Source organism: Phaethon aethereus (genome assembly GCF_964289735.1).
Source record: "Phaethon aethereus genome assembly, chromosome: 4".
NCBI classification, from domain to species: domain Eukaryota; kingdom Metazoa; phylum Chordata; class Aves; order Phaethontiformes; family Phaethontidae; genus Phaethon; species Phaethon aethereus.
Window position 1 is genome coordinate 60,374,197 of NC_138578.1, and position 22,537 is coordinate 60,396,733.

At 36.1% G+C, this 22,537-nt stretch overlaps 1 protein-coding gene across 1 annotated transcript; it reads right to left on the reverse strand.

Moving 5' to 3' along the window:
- Window positions 1-527: 527 nt before the first annotated feature.
- DTHD1 (death domain containing 1) lies at window positions 528-21,185 on the reverse strand (the record flags this gene model as incomplete). The annotated part of the gene is given in 11 exon segments (XM_081998914.1): window positions 528-817; window positions 1,406-1,463; window positions 8,227-8,471; window positions 9,766-10,055; window positions 10,646-10,810; window positions 13,549-13,793; window positions 14,605-14,784; window positions 15,451-15,781; window positions 17,393-18,051; window positions 18,053-18,260; window positions 20,839-21,185. Coding segments are annotated over 11 exon segments (3,018 nt in total).
- Window positions 21,186-22,537: the final 1,352 nt, after the last annotated feature.

Here is a 22,537-nt window from a genome sequence, read left to right on the forward strand (position 1 = left end):
AACATTCACTGAGAATATAAATGTCAGGATTAATTACTAACAAACCTTAAAGAAATTTCCTCTGTCTGTTCTTTATAATGATCTATTATGCTTTCCTCTGATGAACCTGGTAGCTATTATTACTAGATGTAGATTAATCTATATGTCATGGAACGATTCATAAGATTTTGATAAAGTATAATAAATAATTCCTGGTGTTTAAAGTAAGTAGAAATATGGTTCTATGTCCATTGGGTATGGTATGTGGAAACGAGTAAAGTCCTTAGAAACCTATACAGACCAGTTGATAATCCTTCATACCTGTGTTTTCAATATCTCACTTTTCCACAGGAGAAGTATTCATTTTTAGCAAGGAAGGACATTGCTATTATACTTTGCTTTAGTAAAGAGGTTGCAGAGTAACAAATAAATAAGCAGTCTGGTCCCTGACTGGTATCTCTGTCATTTTTTCATCCAAAGATATCACAGAAATATTCACACCTTTCAACAAGAAAGAGAAATAGGGCTGTTAGCTGCCGGTGATTCCATCAAGTGAACGCTTTATTTTGCCACTTAAAAAGAAGTTCCTCTGAAAGATCACTTCTGCCACTCTTCCGCAAATAGCGAGACAGGAGCTGCTGTTTATCAGCTGACCTTGGGAGGGTCTTTTTCCAGCAGCAAAGCAGCTCATAAATCTGTTGTGTTAAATCATCAGGGCACTTCAGCCTAACAAGCTGAAGTACGCTCTGCCGAACAGGTAAGCGTAAAGCAAGCAATGATGTATTATCTTCTGCAAGTTCTTCTGCAAGCCAATATAACAAGTTGTCCCATAGGGCTTCTGAAGGGCAAAAATTAGTAAATTAAGAGCATTATTCTTCTGCTATGTAAATCTTTCTTCCTTTTGAAAAGCTTTCTAAAGCTGGAGGCTCAGTGGGTAAACTCCCCAACTAAATATGGTTTGTTTATTACTTCAAGGAAAACATCATCACTTCTTATTTCTAATGTAATTTTTAGTAACTGCACTGATACATCAAGTTAGTTTAGTCAAGAGCAGATTCAGCAATGATCTATAACTTTTGGAACTGCATGGGGAAATCTAGCATAAAATAAAAGGATTTGGACATTTCTTATGACTGATACACAACATATACCAGAGCTTTCCAGTACAAACTGAATCTCCTTATACAGAAAATCATACGGTGCTCAAGCATCCCACCACAACATTATCATACAAGAGCTTTTGCATTTCCTGGTAAACAGGTAATTTTATTTTTCTTTTAATATCTTTTAACACTACTTTGGTTCATGAATATGGCGTTTTAAAATGTCAGTTACAGCTGAAACAAATCTTGGCATTTAATTAAAGTAAATAGCAAATATAACTATTATTTTTATTGATATTAATATATTATGTATGTGTTCTTACCCAATGAATCAGAAGAAATTCTTTTTGTGCTTCGTGGACGGTTGATCAACTTTTCATGCTATCAGAGAAAATGTGTTGAGGAAAGAGAAATGACTAAATGAGTAAAGGATTAGATATAGGACATAGGGGTGGATTGTAGTAAACCAGCATTTAAGATGGGTCCTACCTACACAGAGGATTGTGTCATTATTAAAAACCAGTTAACACAGTTAACACCATCAGCAGGTAAAGATCCGTATACAGCTATTAAAATAATTAACGTAAGTATGTTTACACCAAATGGATGTTTATTGCACCTTATTAAAAAGTTAATAATTTATGCAATTTTATAAATGTTTGATCAGTAGCATTATGTCATGACTGGTGTTTAGAAATTGAGTGTATAGAAAATCTGTATGGAACCTGTGTACATGAAATAGATTCTAATTTTGAATAATGCATTAACTTTGCCTCGCTGTGCCTGTGTTCTTGTTACAACTGTGTGGATATCATACTGTTTCAAGGAAAATAAGAGTTTCTAGGTATGCAGCAGCTATTGTTAGGTCTAGAAATTGTACTATGTTTGTAGCTGTAGTTACTAATTTTACAGGGTTCAATTTTAATTGTAAATCACTAATAATAATCAGAATTCAAAGGACAAGTTCATTAGAAAGTACAGAGTTCCTCCTCTCTTCCTCTGAATACTGGCAAAAAAAACCCCAACAAAACTTTGTCCTTTTTCCATATGACTGAGAAAGAGGAAAGGCTTGTGGGCTTTACTGTTATTTCCTACTCCACGTAGAACAAGAAATCACATAAGCACTGAGCAGGAGGAGAGATTAATTTGTATCAAGTGAAGGTCAGTTCTTTTCTTGTTAAAAGCTGTAATTGTCCACTTTTAGGGCTCATGTTACTTTTGTCACACACATTTAGTTGTATTACCTGGCTGTTTATGCACAGCTTTCCCTGTGAAACTTGCTCCAGTTTTATTCGCTGAGCTTCTTTTTTCCATTTGTGAATTAAGAGCGTGAAACTCTGGCTAAATTACTCCCCTTTTCCTGCTAGGCATACTAAGCCTTGACGAGCTTGGCTTAAATACTTTTATAATACAGATTTTATATACTGTATACTATTTGGAGTGTTTCATATGTACTGAGCTACATATCCAAAAGGTCAATATAATCATAACTGTTACCTATTAACCTGTGAATTTAACAACTTTTCATCAGGCCTGCACTCAGTCATCTTGGTAGGGGGTTTCAGCATGCACAGGATGCACACAGTATGCACTGCTTGGCAGTGCAAAACCATCCTGTGCTGTACTCATCTTGATATCTGAATCCACCTCGTCTTGGGTGCTTCTACAGCAATTCTGTCACTGGATGTGCCCTAGCGTGAAGATCACATAACATGGCTAAAACAATCCCTCAGAATAAAAGGAATATAAAGCTCTTCCAGAAGGGGGCATTGTTTTTCTTCCAAGACAGCTTTCTTTGGCTTTGTTTAATTATACATTTGTATTTAAACTTATTTTCATTCATTAACGAGAATTTAGCACCTCAAAAGTCTGTATGAGATTTTCAAAGTTATTGTAGATGAACTCTATTACCCATGCATTGACTTCAATCTGAACCACTTTATGCTACTTAACATTAAAATAGTAGTAAAAAATGATAAGAATTAAAAATGAGTATTGTCTAGAAATAGTGTAATAATATACAATGCATTAGATCTAAAACATTAAATCTGCCTTTAAAGATTAAATATCTGTGGTGAAGCGCTAAATTCACCCACAGTTCAGCTGCACTGGCATGTAGCCCCACTGTTCTGGTTGACAGCGTAAGTAAAATACTCTTAGCGGTCAAAGCAGTTTTCTAGTCTGTAAGGCCTTTCAATTAGCTAAGCAGCTGCCTTTCTGAAGCAGAGGATCACATGCTATTTTGCTGTTGGACAGTCATTAGACATAAAACTTCAGCAGAATAGTAATTTGATAATGCTTGTATGTATTACAACAATGTCTTTTTGCAAAGCACTCTGATTTCAGCCAGTAATACTGAAGTGCCTTGTCAAATGGACCTCTCAGACATGAGCAGACTCTACGAGCATATCAAACAGGACAGAGAGAAAACGAGAAATTAAGCTTTCAAACTCTTTAGCTCAGTTTCACATAAATACAACTGCTTTGAAATCAGTAGAAGTATTACTGATATGCACATACATACCTTGATGTCAGAACCTGATCTAGTCTATTTAACTTGTGTTGAAAATAACAAGTTTGACCAACCAGTGTTTTCTAATGCTGAGGAAATGAAAGCTCCATAAATAGGAATCGTTAGTGAAGATCAGCTACTTCTGTACAAGTGTAGAATGTTTAAACTAGAAACTGATTTAAATGGTTGCATAGAAAGTAAACAAACCCTGCTTTCACCACTGTCAGAAATATATTTGTAAGATAGTGGATAATGTGGGAACATACATATAAAAATGGCTTATAATCCATATAGTTACTGTCTTCTCTCCACCATTCAAGATAAATTTAGGTGGGAATTTCACAGAAATGAGTGAAAATGTAGTCAGATTGATTGCCTTAAAAAGATTCCATATGTCTTTATCATAACCAAAACCAGGCACTGTGTGGATGGTTTTAACTTTATCATCTGGCAAACAACAACAACAACAACAACAACAACAAAAGCCAAAACTTCATTTCATTTTGTGGAGAAAATTGCTATTGTTAATGGCAACACTGAGTGTTTCTGGTCTCATGTGTATTAAGCCTAATCCGTTAAGATTGTTAAACTAAACTTAAGATATGTATTAACTCAACAAAGCAGTAGAAATGTAAATAGCCTTTGTTGTTCTTGCCCTGCATTTACTGCTATTTTGGGGATTTTATTCCCAAACCATGCAAGGCTCCCCCAGCATACTGGGATCAAGTGAGAAGTCCATCAAAAACATTACAACTTAAAGTCAACTAATTCACAATTAAGACGTGAGAGCGTTACTGTGACAACTGGAATTCTCTAGGCAGCTGTGTTAGTGTAAGCAATACTGTAAACAACATGGCATTACCAATAGGTCAGATAATGAACACAGCTTTATGTTTTGATATGCTTGTGAGATTTGTGGCAGCTTAATTGCTGTACTGTAGTAGTATACATGTGGTAGAAACTAGCAAAATTGAAGAAACATTGCTTGAGTGTATGTCTATGCACATGAAAGTGGTCAGATGATTCTCGGTGCTTTGGCAATATATATTAATAGCATCAGCATATGACTAATCATGGACAGTGCCAGTCTCGGTTCACATTATATGAACATTAATGCAAGACCTGTAGTTTAATGAAGTGGTAAATAGCAGTTGCATTTGACAGATGGCTGGTGTAGTTGGTTGTATAATTAGTGCATTCGATTCCTCCATAACTGTGCTTTCTCATCCAATTTTAACTATTTCCTTCTATTTCTTTTAATCATTAGAAAGCCCACCTAAATGTGAAGATATATCTGACTCAAATATATTGATCAGATCATGGGGAGTGAAAACAGGATAAAAGTTCTTATGTTAATTTTTACTGTCAGTGCTTTTATCATTGTTAATAATTTTAGAACACATAGTAAGATATAGTAAGTAATTAGAATTTCCTTTTCATTGCTCTGGCACTTAGTTGCATCTAGACCATTAAGTTTAATATATGGTTCTGTCTCTCTTCCAGTCAACTCCTTTTCTAGCTCAAACACATTTTTAACTGTTGCAAATATACTGTGAAAATGAGTTCATCTTTTGATTATTTTTTGTATGTAAATATATGTTCTTTTATATTACTAGTTACACCTACCACTTACCAATATCATTGTTCTATCCTGTGAAAGATGATATAACAACTCCTTTTTCAGTTCCTCCATAATATTCATAAGTATATGCAAAATTTGAACTTCTGTTGAAACTGCCTGAAGTGTTTTCATCAATGTACTGTTTATGTACTGTCAATGTACCTAGAACAACACCATGTTTCTGATCATCTTCTTTCTTTCCTCTTCCAAATCCTCTTTCTGAGTTCTGCGACCTGAACCGCAGAGTGCAGTCATGATGTGGATGCCTCATAGATATATTGCATAATCTTGCTTTCATTTTTGTTCTCTAATAATTTGGAACATTCTGCTTACCTTTTTATTTGCTGGTGAGTGTTTTGGAAGTTTTCATAGAGCAAATGACCAAAGATTTTTATCTTGAGTGGTAATAGGCAATTTGGAGTCTATCGGTATAAAATTAGATATGTACTTCCATCCCAACAACACACCTATTAGCATGTAATTTATCTAGTTTATTTTCTGGTTGCTCAGTACCATCATATTCTGTGATTCTTCACAGACAACTTTAGTACTCTGAATATTTTGTACTGTCATCAGACTTTTCACTTAATTATTCAAAAGTTTCTGATGTTAGCATGTTAGCATGAATCCATGTGGGACTTTACTTGAGAAAACAAACCACTTTTTCCTACATTTTCCCCCCTGTCTTTCAGCCAGCAAACAAGCCAAAAGACGACATTTTTTGTTCTTAAAATTTATGTGAGTTTGGTCATTATGGAATTCAAGATTTACTTGGCTGGAACAGGGTATAAAGAGCAAAACAGTGAACAACATCGTAACCTTGTGTTAGTGAATGTTATATACCACCAGACAATGGTGTGGGTAAAATTCCCATTTGCCTTATGTATTTGTATACTAACAGTAAGCTATATTTTATTTATTTTACTAATTATTCACTAAAGTAAAATAATCAGCTTCATTAATGTTTTATAATTCTTCAGAAACATTATAACTGAACTAGCTAAATTATTAAGGAATATTTCTTCTCTAAAAAAAATGAATTAAGGCATCAATTTTAAATTATTACACTGGATGGATGGAAGATAGATCAAAAAGTATCAGGGTTCACTAACTATAGCAAAGTATAAAATTTTATGTACTAAGATGACTTGCAACATAAGGGAAGATGTTATTTTGATACTATTCTTCATTGTACAGAGAGGTATTTCTTTCTGTGCAAGACAGAAAATACAAATCACGTAATGAAAAAGCTATCAATATGCAAATGCTTTCAAGCATTTTGATTGCTTTTTTTTTGGCCTAATATTTGCATTTAACAAAGATTCGGATTCCTTTGAAATGCACCTCTTAAAATATATTTACCAGAGGCAAAAGAAAAATTATTTGCAAGATGCTGCAACAGTGATTTTCTGAAATGATATAATAACTCTGTCTCTCTAAGCAGACTTTTTCTGCATCAAACTTGTGTACTCTGTGCTTGGACTGATTAATTTAGAAGTAGAGCCACTACTAAAAAATAGTTGTAGAGAAAATATTCCCCAAACAACACAATATTCCCAAATCACAATTCCTGAGGTTTGACTTAATTTCTAATAATATTTACAATTTACCAGCAATGGTGATGTTATCCTCTGTTTATTTCCATTTAAATGAGTAGGCTGCCTGAGTGCTGGTGTGTACCCACATATATTATATATTCTTACACACTTACACAGACTGACCAGACTCCAAGATCTCAGCCACATTAGGAAAGAGGAAACATGGCCTTAAATCTAGTAGGATAAAAGGAGTAGTCAGAAATATTTGTTTTGAAAAGTCTGAATAGAACATTTAAGGACTAATATGTATAGCAGTAGACCATATATGCCAACCCAAAACTAAGACCCTTGATAATTACCCTTGTGGTTTAATACAAATGCAGTTCAACCCTTTAAATCTTATTATGCAGTAAGATTAAATAAAGTGGAAGAACTGGATGGAAGCTAGACAGGGGGATGGAAGAAAAATAACTGATGTCTAGGGTGTGCCACAGATTTTATTTTATTTTATTTTTTATCATCCCACTGGACCTCAAGAGTTTGTATTTCCCTCTCTGTGAATACTGCGCATGGAATGCTAGCCCTGTGGAAAAACAAAGTGCTTGAAAGCATGTGATTCTCAAAAGAAAACTTATGGAGCTTGTCACTAAAAGAGATCTCCCCTTAAGAATTAAGAACAGTTAAGTGAAGAAGATTTTAAGTAAAAACTTGGGAGAATGGAGATGAGAGAGAAATCAAGAGGTATGTTTATGAAATAAAAGATATATTTGCAGGTGATATCTTAAGGAAGAGTGAAGTCAATTCAATTCAAAAAAAGAGAGACGCTACTGCTTGTCAGAAGAGATTTAGACCAAGGGTTACTGTACATATTTTTATATTAAAATTTATGCAAATTTGATAGCAGTAATCTAGTGGCAGCTTTTTGTACAATTATAGGGAGCTTATACCTAGGCTCTTTGAAAAGATTACAATGAGATTTCATTGCAGGAGTATTAAAGATTAATTTATGTAGGAATAGCTTTCACCAGAGATTGAGATAATTGCCCACATGGCTGTATTGTAGAGGCTTATCAGGCATAATAGAAAAATCAGGTGATAGGAGAAAGACAGGTTACATGAACCATTTAATGCTCCTACAATCTGCAATTCTGCACTCCTAGGCAAGGATACAAGACGTATATAACTGAAACTTAAGTAATAACTTCTCAGGGCCATACCATCTGGGGACAGCAACTGGGTGAAAAACTTCTGCTAAACATTTTTTCTATGCTCATGCTTGGATGAGGGTCCCTCCCACATGCTAAGAGAAATTATGAGGGTGTTTATATATTGCTGATAGATCAGAACTTCTCCATCAGTGACTCCTAGGCGTATCTGTAAAGCAAAAAAACATACCAAGATCCTTTTGCCTAATAAATATGTGGTAAGGGAAAAAAAGGAAAGATCTCTAACATTATCAAGTGAGAAACCCACCTTTGGTAATGTTAGTGCTAGTTTACACAGTGGAGACTGGTGTTGGTAGTCACCATATGGCAAGCATTGTTCCAATTCCTTGGTTATCATCTCTCTGGTAATTTTATAAAAAACTGCTGTTCCTTTGTAATGAGGTGAGCTGTGGTTACCGAATTCATCCACTTCTTTAATTTCGAGCTCCAGCCTGGGTTTTCTTTGTGAATGAAAAATCAGCCTGTATGCTTTTCCAAAATCTTTTCCATTCTCTGCAAGCCATATAAAAATAAAAAAATCTTTTTACACTGTATTTAGACGTGTGGCATCTAAAATAATTCATTCGGGTGAGTCAAATAAAACTAATTACATAACATTCAGTTGTTCTTTATCATCATTATTACTTTATATTGAACATCTGATGTTCAAACATTCCTGCCAGCCTGCTTCAGTAGTAAAAATGTCTTCCTAGTTAGCTGTCTTAACCCCTGAACTGTTGGCATAAGAGTAAGTGGTGAAGGCTGTGCTACAAGTTGAAAAGTAAGGAAGACAGAAGGGGATAAAGTACATAACACAGAGAGAAATAAAAAGAAAATGGTGTTTTGAATGCAATTAGAAGTATATGCTTTATGGTTATTCATGATGGAGAACTGTCTATCTGTAACAACAAAAAGAATGGAGGGAGGGGTAGGTGGATTTTTAGGATTTGTAATTCCATTTTGATTGGTAACTCTTTATGCAAACTATCCTTTCCATATATGAACAGGCATTTCTTGGGGGGGCTATTCTCTTTCTGAAGAATAATCTTTTCTTTAGGGTAAACAGAGTTTTCAGTGGGAGTTTATGTACAAAATATTCAGAGGACCAAATATATATTTATAAATTCTTTCCAAAACTGACAGAAAAGACTATACGTGATTTTGGGTGACAATTATTCTGAGGCTTCTTGCCTCTTTTCCCTTTAACCAAATCTCTGAATGGTGGCAGCCACTGCAAAGCATTTTCGAGGCTGGTAATAGAAACAGCATAACAACTCTCTTATCACCTCAATTCATAGTGCAATTAACAAAAAGCAACATTATGCCCTGGATTTTGGTGTTTAGTCTCACTCACTTTAAGTGAATTTACACAGACAAAATAGCAGATTGTTTCTTTTTTTTTTTTGGAATTTGTTTAATTCCTATAAAATAATCTTTATATTAAAAAGCCATTGATGGAATCCTGCCATTTTGAAATAAAAGATATCAGCTGTTTCTGAGGGACCAGGTTTCACAGAATGGCAGAAATTCAAAAAGATCTCTGAAGATCATCTTGTCCAAACCCGCTGCTCAAAGCAGGGTCACCTAGAGCAGGTTGCTCAGAATCTTGTTCATCAAGTACATTTTATTTTTCAGTTAGAGCAGTTTCCCATGTAGTTCCACACGCCTATCATTTACAAGAAATAAAGCACTGAAATAACTAAATGTGCTCTGACGAACCACAATCTACTAATGTTCACATACAGTATTTCTGAACAGTTGAGGTGATTGATAATGTTCATCCAGATGTATGTATTAATTACCTTACCTGAAGCACAAATATTGCCTCTAAATCTAAAATGAATCTGCTCTCCTTCTCTTAACGGGAACTGCTGTGTAGGTTCTGGGGGACCAAAGTAGCCCTCCTCATGGAGATTTTGAAGTTCACAGGTCAATTCTTTGGATGGAGATAGCAAAACTAGTATTTTACATGGGTTTTCTCTTTTCCTATACAGTATGACATTAGCCATTGTGGTACAAACAGCTTCTTCCAGAGCCTGAGCGAAGAGGAGAAGATATGCATTTTCCAAGAGGAATGAAAGACGAATGACAACAAAGCTGTATTAAAAAAAAAAAAAAAAAGGCAAGAAAATAAATAGCTCTATCTTAAATCATTTTATCAACTGCTAACAATTTATTATGCAAAATAACATAGAGCTCAGTCTCCAATGGACCCTTCGCTACCTCCTTTTCATTCTTGTTTCCAATCCATGAAAGGGTGGAAATTTGCCTTCTTCTGTTAGTGTAGAGTACATTGACTCTGTATCTATGAATTCAAATACATATGAATTTGAGATGAAAGTAAGAGAATATTTCTTAATAAGAAGTTCCAAAAAATATTATGGTTTTGTAGAGAGCTAGATTACATTTTCAAATTAAGGTTAATATCAGCATTTTCTGATTCAAGTTTTGTATCGATTACATTGTGCACCGTCTATAGATGAAAAAATATTTAAACAAATTTATACTTTCTGTAATTATGAGTGACAAATCTAAATGATCTTATACCGCAGATTGGAAGAAAGAGATGATGGAAAGTTAATGATTAAATAGTGGATGATTCTTAACTCTACTAATTTCCATGGATCAATATACTTGGAATTAAATATTTTAGTAAATAAAATTTTATTAAATTATTGATACATTACCTTTCTAAATGCTCATTTATTTCAAATGATACAAGCCCATTCCGTGCATTCTGGATGATAACATCATCAAACACTTTCCATCCCTTTTCTTTGTTTCTGTGACCCAATAATTTCAAAGAATCACTGGGATTCTCCCCATTTTTTCTCACAGAAGCACTCACAGCCCTGGAAAGCCAAGGAATTATAGGAAAAAATACAATAAAAAACAGATCCTGCAGAAAGAGTAAGCTTGCATTTGTAGCTGTGCTTTCCCTTCTGCTTTCCTTGATGACTACATGTTTTTTTCCCACCTTACTGAAAATCTACATCTGTAACTATACTCCAGAGTATGTAAGTGATAGAATTCTTGAGATTTTATTTTTTCCAGTTCTCCAGGAAGGGGAGGGAGGGTAAGAATGATTGCTATCTAAATGAATCTAGTTTAATCTATCTTTTAATATCAAGCACAGTCATTATTATGGATTGACTTTGAGTCATTCATCAAGATCTAGCTTCTCTAGAAGTTGATATCTGGAAAAAAAACACAAACCCACCTTTTCTTCTGGAATCAAATATTGCTCAATAACCTCAAAGGAGTTTAGAAAATAGGACATGACTGCTATCGATTATCTTGTTCAATAGAGAAAATAAAAGTAGCTTCTCTTCATATCAAGTGATTACTTTGATATCTTGTTGATACTGCTTAATACTCAGAATCAAGCAACTGTGCCATGACATGCTCTGGCTAATTTATCCTAACCAATGAAACACGAGGTTTTTCTTTTTACAGAAGTACATACTTCTCCTCTCACATACACCTCTCCTTATCAATTTTTAAAAACTAGATGTGAATAACGCATTCACCTCAAATGCACACCCTATGTACAATCCAAAAAAGAAAATACTCCAGACAGGACAGCCTAAGCATTACTCAAGCCTACAGCCTCAGCCTTTATGCAAATACAGAAAAATGTTGGCATCATTTTCTAAGGAATTTACATAGAAATAAGCAATCAAACCATGGTCTTTTCATGGATATGCTTTGACTGAGAATCTGAAGTGCTATGACACTTTTAAACTTATATTAAGAACAGACAGATGCCATGAGGGTACTGCCACACAATGAAATGCTTCTGGTACAGGAAATTAAATTTGAATCTCCTATAAACTGACATTGGCACCCTTCCCAAATCTGAAGTTTGCGATAAAGGTGTATGTATAATCTAAGAGATCAGTGTGAGTGTAACCTCTTTAAAACATCATTGGATAAGTTTTTCAGAAATGGAAGCTAGCACACTGTCTGTCTTCTCCATCTGTACCTTGCTTATTTTTGAGATAATTATAATCTTGGCATGTCCTACTGGTTTTGGCTGTGATAGAGTAAATTTTCTTCATAGTAGCTAGTATGAGGCTGTGTTTTGGATTTGTGCTGGAAACAGTGTTGATAATTCAGGGATGTTTTAGTTATTGCTGAGCAGCACTTACACAGAGGCAAGGCCTTTTCTGCTCCTCATACAGCCCCACCAGTGAGTAGGCTGGGGACACACAAAAAGCTGGAAGGAGACTCAGCTGGGACAGTGGATGCCAACTGATCAAAGGGATATTTGATACCATGTGATGTCATGCTCAGCATAAAAACTATGGGGAAAGTTGGCTGGTGGGCCACTGCTCGGTGACCAGTTGGGCATCAGTTGGTTGGTGATGAGCAATTGGGGTTTTTTTCATTTGCATCACTTGTCTTTCTTGTTGTTTTTTTCTCTCTCTTTTTGTTATTCTCCTTTTTGTTACAATTTTTATATTATTATTATATTTAAATTTATTTCAATTATTAAACTGCTCTTTATCTCAACTCATGGGTTTTCTCACTTTCACTCTTCAGATTCTCTCCTATATCCCACTGGAGAGGAGTGAGCAAGCAGCTGTATAGTGCTTAGTTGCTGGCTGGGGTTAAACCATGATATATGTACATTAATTTTGAAAAAGATAATGTTTAGTACAGCAGGAATGAGCTAATTCTTCAATGATCTAAAGTAGAAGTACTTCAAAGCTGACTCTTGTCCCAAGCTACTCCCTACCAAGAAATCCCAGTAAGTCTTTCTGAATCTGGAGTTGTCCGTGGTAGCAGAACTGGAAGGACATCAAATGGTAAGTTCAGACTGATTTTTTTCCTGCATGAGATGATAAAAACTGACTGTTAAAATAGATGAGGTCGGTTTTGGCCTTTTTCTCACCAATGTGTTTTATGCATATTCTCATGTGCATGATGGATAAATTTCATTGAACTGCCAGTTAACAACTGAAATCTAGAGATTTTTTAGGAATTTCCATGTTTTAATGCTTTTTTAAGACATTCCAAAAGGTCTAAATTTTAGAAATTTTTTGGTAAGTGTTTTGGAAAAAATCTGGTCTTTAATCTAGTGTGGCAGTTACCACAAAAGTGACCTACTCCAAACTGTTGTTTCATAAATTTTGACTCAGGTAGCCATTAGAATGTGTAGAACTAAAGACCAGAAAATTCAAAGGCCAGGGTAGCCAAGCCATCAACTGGTAAAACAATGATCACAGCAGCTTTGAGAGGTGGTTATTCTCTATGTTCAATGTTTGGCTTTGATGAAAAAGGCTTAACATTTCTTGGAGAAAAAAACCCATGAATTTTTCATCCTGACTCCTGCTAGAAACATAGCATTTAGCAGTGGTCAGCATATTTAAAGATTATACATCAAATGCTATACTAATTTTCCCAGTGAAGCTATAGCATGAGAATTGTGGGGATTCGCTCTTGTATTTCTAACAATGTTTCTAAGTATAGCAGGCTGTATTAAGGAACTAACATTTTTAATATAAAAAATTATTATCAGCAACTATTAAAATTAATTAATTTTCATGTTTTGAAAATGCTGAATTTGTAGTGAAGTTGTTCTTACCAAGGATGGTATGCCATAGCAACCCTCTTTACTGTAGCACTAATGGCTCTCACATGTTCTTTCTCCTGTCCTTGTCTTCTTTTTTCTAGATTTGGAGGACAGGGTAAAGTAATAGTGACTGAGCTGTTAAACAGTTGGGCTGAAGGATGCTGAACATAAATCAGTGCACTAGTAGATACCACTGAGTGGTACATATCGTGTCTTGCTTTCAATGTGAAAACCAATGATGGTTCAATCGGTTGAACCTAAATACGGAAAGCAATTGTACAATTAATTTGCAAATGAATAAATCTTCTCTTACATGACCATTTTTTTACAAATTGATTTATCTTTTGGAATTGGATTAGACTATCACAGAAGCTTTAGGCTCCTCTCTATAACCCAGGAACAACCCTATCAATGTATCAGCACTTCATACAATGCACAACCAAATGCTTGAAAGTCATCAAAAACTGAAACCTTTACAGCTTAAAATATTTTGATTGTGTTGTTCCTGCTTTGAGTTCAAGTTTTGAAACTCCTGAGCTCCCTTAGAGTTTGAAAATTCTCTAAGATTTTTCAAATCTATATTTTTTCACTATTCGTTTTAGCTGCTCTGTACCTCAGAATCAAGGTTTTTATGGAGCAAGGGAGAAACATATTATAACTGTAGCAATTTTTGAGATTATTCTCAGCATGAGACTAAGAGGTGACAAAACCTTCTGTTGCACTGCCTAGTACAAATGAGGAAGGTCAGGTGAGAAAAATTGTTTTGTTAACTTAAACACTGGGCCAAGCATTGAAGTTTTGATTTCATGCTTATGTCATTGTTGAAATATCAAAGATAGATGGTTCTTCTTTTTAGCTAGAGATATAATGTTGACTACTGACAATATTACGTGGCTTTAACAAAGTTGACAGGAAACCATTTACTGTGTATACAGGATGTGGAGCTGCAACCGCTTTTCACTTTTTCTAATAATGGAACAGGTTGCCCTTTAACATTATTGGCATCCTTGCTTCAGAACTGATCAGATACACAATACTTCTTCCATAAGTCTGTTATTTCAAGCTCACCTTTAACTGCATGGCTGCTGGAGAACTGAATGTTTCTGGAGGGTAATAGAAAGAGATTCTAGAATCCACGCTCAGCTTTTGTAAGAGTCCTACCTTTGGAACAGTAAATGTTTCTTTCTTTAAGCATGACAACACAGAAAAAACACCTAGCTGATAAATTTTCACTTCGGCAAAGGTTTCCTGCACAAAGAGAATGTGGGGTTAGAGTAAATCGTAGGGAAAAGAAGCTGTCTTCCACAGTGGATCAACATTTTGAGAAAACAACATTATTTATAGAGCAAAGTGTGAAATGAGAATAAATTAATTATTATTGCCACCTGTATGCTCAGTTATTTTGTGATCTCTAGTCATCATGTAATGTCATTAATATCACAGTATATGACTGGTGTGAAATGAAATAAGCTTATAAACTGGGTGATGAATCTGGCCCAATGCAATTCATCAGCAGTTAAAAAAAAGAACTATCCCATGTTTCTTTGAGGTGGAGTTTGGACTCATACACACAGAATTGTGTTACTTCTTGGTGATATGAATGCAAAACAGTTCTTCTTAAGTTCTCACTTTTACCAAGTAATGCAACATATTACATTTATTTACAAAAATCATGAACCACTTAGTCATTAATATTGTGGTATCAAGCACTTGCCTTAACATGATGAGTGAAACATTAAATACTACGTTTCAAATAGGATTAGTTCTTGAGGAAGTAGGAAGAAAAGTTCAATTTAACCCCACGTAGTGTGCAATATGGCTTAATAATGACAACTTTACTTGTATAATTCCACAGAGGCTTAACTGGGAACCTGGAATGATGTTTTTACAATGCACAGATAAAAGGTTACCAACCTTATGGTTTCCTTGGTGTCCCTCCAAAGAAATAGGAGTTAAGTAATTTGATTGAAAGTTCACATCAGTCAGCTTCACCATAATCTCTCGATAATTTCCTCTGAAGCATGAAGTAAATGGGATTGCAATGTTGATAGGGAGAGGGATTGTTTTCTTATAATCAGAGCATTCAATACTGATGACATTGCTGACCAGCTCTTCGGAATCATCCACCACCAAGGAACTACTGTCATTGACTATCTTACATTTCAGATTCTCCAGAGCAGTTGCAGGGCCTTTAATAAAACAAGCTACTTCATGTTCATTCTTACCACTCTCTTCCACTAGAAATCTGGAGAAAAAGAATATAAAATATTATTCTTTGTATTCTGAATGGTGTGGTGTCTTGTATTTTTAATTATATACTTTACTATAATGATGTGCTAAACTGTAGCATAAGCATATAATTCATAAAAACATCTGTTTATGAATAGATAGGAAAATCATTAAAATTTTTAGGTTTAACTTGTTTCAGAACAGCTGACAAATTATTATAAAACTGACTAATTGGGGTCATTTCTTAATGATTTCCAGCAATTTTGGAATTATTGATTTTACTGGCTGTGAGTCAGCCCCTCTCTGGCATAAAAAAATTCTATGCAATCAAATAGAAAGTTACAGTTTACTTTAGACCAAATGGAAGATCTTCATTGTGCATGCTTAAGTTGTAAACTGTTATGTGCATGACCAGCAGCTACTTAATACATGCATATTGAGTTTGTGGGCCCACAGAATCACAGTATCATTAAGGTTGGAAAAGATCTTTTAGATCACCAAGTCCAACTGTCAAACCAACACCACCATGCCCATTAAACCATGTCCTGAAGTGCCATGTCCACATGTTTTTTGAATACATCGGTGATGGTGATTCCACCACCTCCCTGGGCAGCCTGTTCCAATGTTTGACCATTCTCTCCATAAAGAAATTTTTCCTAATATCTAGTCTAAACCTCCCCTGGTGCAACTTGAGGCCATTTCCTCTCATTCTATCGTTAGTTATGTGGGAGAAGAGACCAAAATCCACCTCTACACAACTGCCTTTCAGGTAGTTGTAGAGAGCGATGAGATCTCCCCTCAGCCTCCTCTTCCCCAGACGGAACCCTAGTTCCCTCATCTGCTCCTCATAAGACTTGTTCTCCAGACCCTTCACCAGCTGAATACCCTGCAGATAGCTGGTCTGGCTATTAAAGACTGAGGCAGAGAAGGCATTAAGTACCTCAGCCTTGTCCTCATCCTTGGTGACAATGTTCCCACCCATATCCAATAAGGGATGGAGATTCTCCTTGGCTCTTTTCTTCCTGTTAATATATTTGTAAAAACATTTTTTGTTGTCCCTTATGACGGTGGCCAAATTGAGTCCTAGCTGGCTTTTGTCTTTCTATTTTTTTCTCTGCATGACCTAAGAAGATCCTTGTACTCTTCTTGAGTTGCCTGACCCTTCTTCCAAAGGTGATAAACTCTTCTTTTTTTCCTGAGTCCCAGCAAAATCTCCCTGTTCCACCAGGCCAGTCGTCTTCCCCGCCAGCTCGTCTTACAGCACATGGGGACCGCCTGCTCCTGCGCCTTTAAGATTTCTTTCTTGAAGAATGTCCAGCCTTCCTGGACCCTTTTGCCCTTCAGGACTGTCTTCCAAGGAACTCTCTCAACCAGCTACCTGAACAGGCTGAAGTCTGCCCTCCAGAACTCTGTGGTAGTGGTTTTGCTGACCCCCCTCCTTACTTCACCAAGAATTGAGAATTCTATCATGTCATGGTCACTAAGCCAGAGACAGCCTCTGACCACCACATCTCCCACCATTCCTTCTCTGTTCATAAACAGCAGGTCAAGCAGGGACAGCAGGGTATGTATGCTAAAAAGCAATATTTATGTACACCTGTTCTTAAAAAAAATAATATATGCTTACTCTTTCTTCATCCAATGCCTAGATTTTTGTATTTCTTCTGAGTCATTCATAGAAGGATTCACAGCAGTAATATCACATGTTTGTGTTGAATTCGTGAAGGTCATTAGGTTATTCCTACAAATCTCATTATTTGTTTCCATTTTACTGTCTCCCATTTGCTCTGTCAGTCTATGGTCTTCACTTTCTACCCCTTTTGAAGATTCTTTGACTACTGCCTTTTTTTCCTGTTCAAAAAGATTCCTGACAGTTCTGTCATAAATGTCATTCAATGGCCCAGCTAGACTGCCTTCCCCACTGCTTGTAAAAGCATCTTGAAAAGCTGGTTCTGGAGACTTTTCAGAGCTACCTTCATGAGGTTTATCTTTTCCATTGCAATCTTTTTTCTCTGTTACAGAGTTCATTAGTAGTCTGTATTCACCATCTTCCTTTTTTATTGGAGGTTCTCTGCTAAGGTCCTGTTCTTGAGCAGATACATTTTCAGCTAATGATGCAATAATGTCTTTTTCCACAGTTTTAGTTTCACTTGGCTGTATTTGATCAACATTCTGACTTTCCCACTTGTTCAGGGAAGGAGTTCTTTGGGATTGCTGACTGGGACTAGAAGATGCTTGTACATACTCTGTCACTTCTCCTTCAGAACAACACACATCTATTTCTCTAGAAGCGAGAATCATCACCTTGTCTGCAACTAGCGGCATAAAGCTTATCTTCTGCCTCTTGAAGGTGTGAGACTGTATTTATCAAATAATCCTTTACTTTCTGAAGACAATCTGTAATTCCTTTGTACTCTGAGGGGAAAAAAAATAAGGTAACCAATTGAATTTTGCTATGAAAGCCAGGAAAAATGTGAAAACTCTTATACACATACCTAATGAATTCCACCTAATTCCATAGTGCCATTCAATACATGAAGCACAATGTATTTCCTGGCTTCCATTTAATATTTTTGTATTTATTGCTATTCAATTTGAGTGAATTGCTGAAGAACTGAATACAGACAAGTACATTTGTGTACGTGTCCAAGTACAACTGTGTATTTGTCAAAATACTACTGTGGCAACTCTAATGAATACCTTGCTAGTGATGAGACACTGCCTAAATTTTGATGACAATCAATTTGAAGCATGGAATTGGTAAATTATAGCCAAATCAATTTGGGAAGAGCTTTACAACTAAACATTAATTATATGTATTTTCTAAAATTGAATCCTGCAAGATTCTACACATGGGTCTCTAACAAAGCTGTTATACATGGGCTCAGTATTAAACATGCTTAGCAGCTTTGAATTTTTGCTATGGAGAATAGAGGATAATACAAAAACACCGGCACATATACAGTACTAAGTTCAGCAATTTGTGGCATCCAGTTATGGGAATGGTGGAGGTTGCTCGTGCAGAAAACTAAAAACAGTGTTTGAAGAAGGATGCACAAAAAGCACACAATTACTATGTGCCATTCCTGTAAGATTCTATCTTTAATGTATTTACTTTATGATCCCTTATTTTACTTATCTTACACTTTTTATTGGAAATCCTTCCACATATTTTCTCCAAGGATTTCAGATGTATTATTTCAGCTGTCCCCTCACTTTATGCTGTCAATGTCTATCACTGGAACTGTGTCTTCATTAGCTAGGTATATTGCAAACCTCTGTGAAAATTTCTTTCTTATTCCTGTTCGCTGCATGAGATCCTGAAAAGCTTTGTTTTGCAGGTTAATCCAGTGAAAGTCAACACAAATAAGAAAATTGTACAGAATGAAACACAGTATGGTGTGCTCTCCACGTATAATGGACACAGACACACAAGGGAAGTACAATAAAAAGGGCTGATACAAGTCTTAAGGGAAACAACTGGCTTACATACACTTTTTTCAATAACATAAGGTAAATCAATAGCTCAAGGTTTTCAACTTGGAAAATAATTTTATTGAGTAATAATGTCATCACACATCAATATGGGATGTTATATGGTCTAGATAGACCTTTCACTTTCATCTTTATTTACATCTGATTAATTTAAACCTATAAAGAGTACAGTTTGGAATAGAGATTTTTCTTGTTGAACTCAGTCTAAAAATTATTCTTTTGCAATACTTTCTCTGTTCCCAAATGACTTGTTACTAGATTTTTACTATATTTGGGAAAAAAAGAAAAAGAAAAAGAAAAAGAAGCAAACACGCTTTTAATATTTTTTTGCCACTGGTAGTTCAAAGAAAAAATAAAAAGTTTGTTCTAAATTACTGCTGTTTTTCCAGGGGCACTTTTACAATAGTGAAGAAGAACTTCTAAATAATATAACAGAGCTGAGAAATAAAACAAAAGGATTGGAAATAACATAGCTTGTACTGCTTTGTTTGCATAAGGGGTTGTAAAAGACCGTTTCCTAGTCTCATTTTAAGGCAAAGTTCAAGCTTCAACAAAACTGCCAAAATTAATCTATTTCCTCCCTGAATTTTGCATTTTGTAAAAAAACCCAAAAAACCCAAAAACAAATCGTACAGCTCTTCAGACTTCCCTAAAATCAAATTTGAAGATAACAGGGTCACTCAGAACAACGGCATTTTTATACGCTGTGAATGTGTCTTTTCTAATACTGCAGTGGTTAAAGCCAAGCAAAGACACGGCCTTGCAACTTTACACTATCCAGTGTGTTGCCTGAAAAGACACTTTTTGCATTCTGTTACAAGATTAACCTCGAAACAAGCCTTCTTTTATGCTACTGCTCTGCCACCACTGCTTTTCTAACACTTTGCTTCTCTGTGCTTTTCTGATGTTTGATAACATGGCTTTGGAATATGGTGGCAGTTTATATGCAACTGTCTTCAAACCTTTTTGCTGACTGTTTTATGAGAAAGTGTCAGCTGAGGAAAAGTAGCTTTTTAGAAGTAAAATTATATTGAATTCTTAGAAATCTAAAAAAAAATTAAAAAAAAAAAAGTCATATAGGCCATGAGGCAGACAGGGCGAATTTAGCTTGATCTTGGAGCCTGGATTTTTAAAATTTTTTTTTTATTTTTACAAAAATGTTCTTTTATTATTGTGGATGCTTAATAAACCTGTAGAACAAAGGCTCATAAATGCAGACACAGCTAAAAATTTCTTCCTGGAGTGTCTCTCTCTGTCTATGCATCATGCTGTTAGACCGCTATTAAATGCAGAAATGTTAGTTTTCTTTTCTACTTTCACACGTTTGCTAAGATACTGTTTCTGAGGAAAGAGAGTTGTTTCATCGTTGCAAAATCATTCAGCAAAAAGAATCTGGATTTGGTCCTCACAATAAGTAACACTGTTATTATAAGCACACCGTTATTATACATGCAAGAAATTGAATTTCATGTGTTTACCTGTACGCTAACATGGAAGAACACATTCTTATTTTTGTTGTTATTTTTTTAACTATGCTGTTACTTGTAGCGGACTGTAGACTATGTTTGTTGGGTTTACTTGGTGAGGCGCTGGCAGCGGGGGGCTGCAGGGGTGGTCTCTGTGAGGGGAGGCCGGGGCTGCCCCGTGCTGGACACAGCCGGCTCCAGCCGGCTCCAGAATGGGCCTACTGCAGGACTGATTTGAGCCTGCCAGCGAAATTGGTGCTGCCTCTGTGAAAACATATTTAAGAAAAGGCAAGAACAGCGGACAACAGTGAGGAGTGAAGAAAAAAGTGCGAGAAACAGCCCTGCGAACACCATGGCTGGAGAAGAAGGAGCGGGAGGAGGTACTCCAGGCCTGGAACAGAGATTTCCTTGCAGACCATGGGAGACCATGTCCACTCTGCAACCCATGGAGGACGCCATGCCGGAGCAGGTAGATACTCTCTGAAGGAAGCGCAGCACATGGAGAGGTCAGCTTTTCCTGACAGGAACTGTGGGCCTTGGGAAGGACCCATGCTGGAGCAGGGAAAAGCGTGAGGAGGAAGGAGTTGCACAGAGCAACTGTTATAGACCGACTGCCACCCCCATTCCCCACCCCCCTGCGCTTCCCAGGCCGGGGAGGAGTTAGAGGAGTTGGGAATGCAGGAGTGAAGGGGAGTCTGGAAAAAAGGAGGAATGGGAGAAAGGTGTTGTTTTAATTTTTTGCCTTTCTTTCTCACTATTCAAATCGATTGCAATTGGCAATAAATTAAATTATTTTTTTCCCTAAGTTGATTCCATTTTGCCCATGACAGTAAGTGGTAAGTGATTTCACTGTCTTTATATTGATCCATGAGCTTTTCCATCTTATTTTCTCCCCCTATCATTTTGAGGAGGGAGAGTAAGTTGCTGGGTGGGCATCTGGTGTCTGGCCAAGATAAATCCACCGAAGTATAATATACATAAAATTTTGAAACAGTTCTTTATAGTTAATTTTATTTTTTTTTCCATAATGACAATTATGAGTCTCATATTGAATCTCATGTAAAAGACTAAAAACCACTGTAATGCAACTGTTGAAATATGAATTCATTTGGTCTAATGAATGACCAAGTACTGAAATACTAACAAATGAAAAGTAAGGTCCCCCAGCACCATCACACAGCAGAACTTAACATCCAGTATACCCAGCCCATTCGCCTTACAGGTAATTCCCTCCATACTTGCCTGGACTTGCAGTCAATTCCTTGTGTTTGTCATGGAGAGCACTCAGCAAGTGGTAAGTGTCTTGAAGACCTTCAGTAACATTCTCCAGCTGCTGGCTGAGAGATCTGCTCAGTTCTTTTGTTAAAGTGATCAGTCTAAACACATACTCTGTGATACCTTCATTATCCAGTTCACTTTTCAGAAGCACATCTCTCGTTAGCAAGTTCAGGTGCCAGATTTTTTCCAGGAGTTGGCCTGAATTGCCTGCAGGTGTAATCTTAACTTCAGCCGTTTCCATTTTATGTTCAGAATATACTACCACAATTTTTTTTTCTGCTCAAACACTTCCACAGGTGTTGTCCTTGTTTCAGACTACGCTGTTTAGTGTTTGTAACCTAAATAATGTTTAAAAAAGTCCTATATGCCACTCACACACTGACAAATCATACTCTAACTCAGAAACTCTGAGTTGATGTTGACTATTAAGAAGTTACTAGGTGACAGGAAGGAGTGGCTCTCCTGTAACTAAGGGCAAGGATTGCCAAGAGATGCCAACATGCACCATGCACCTTTAAGGGAGGTTATGTAAC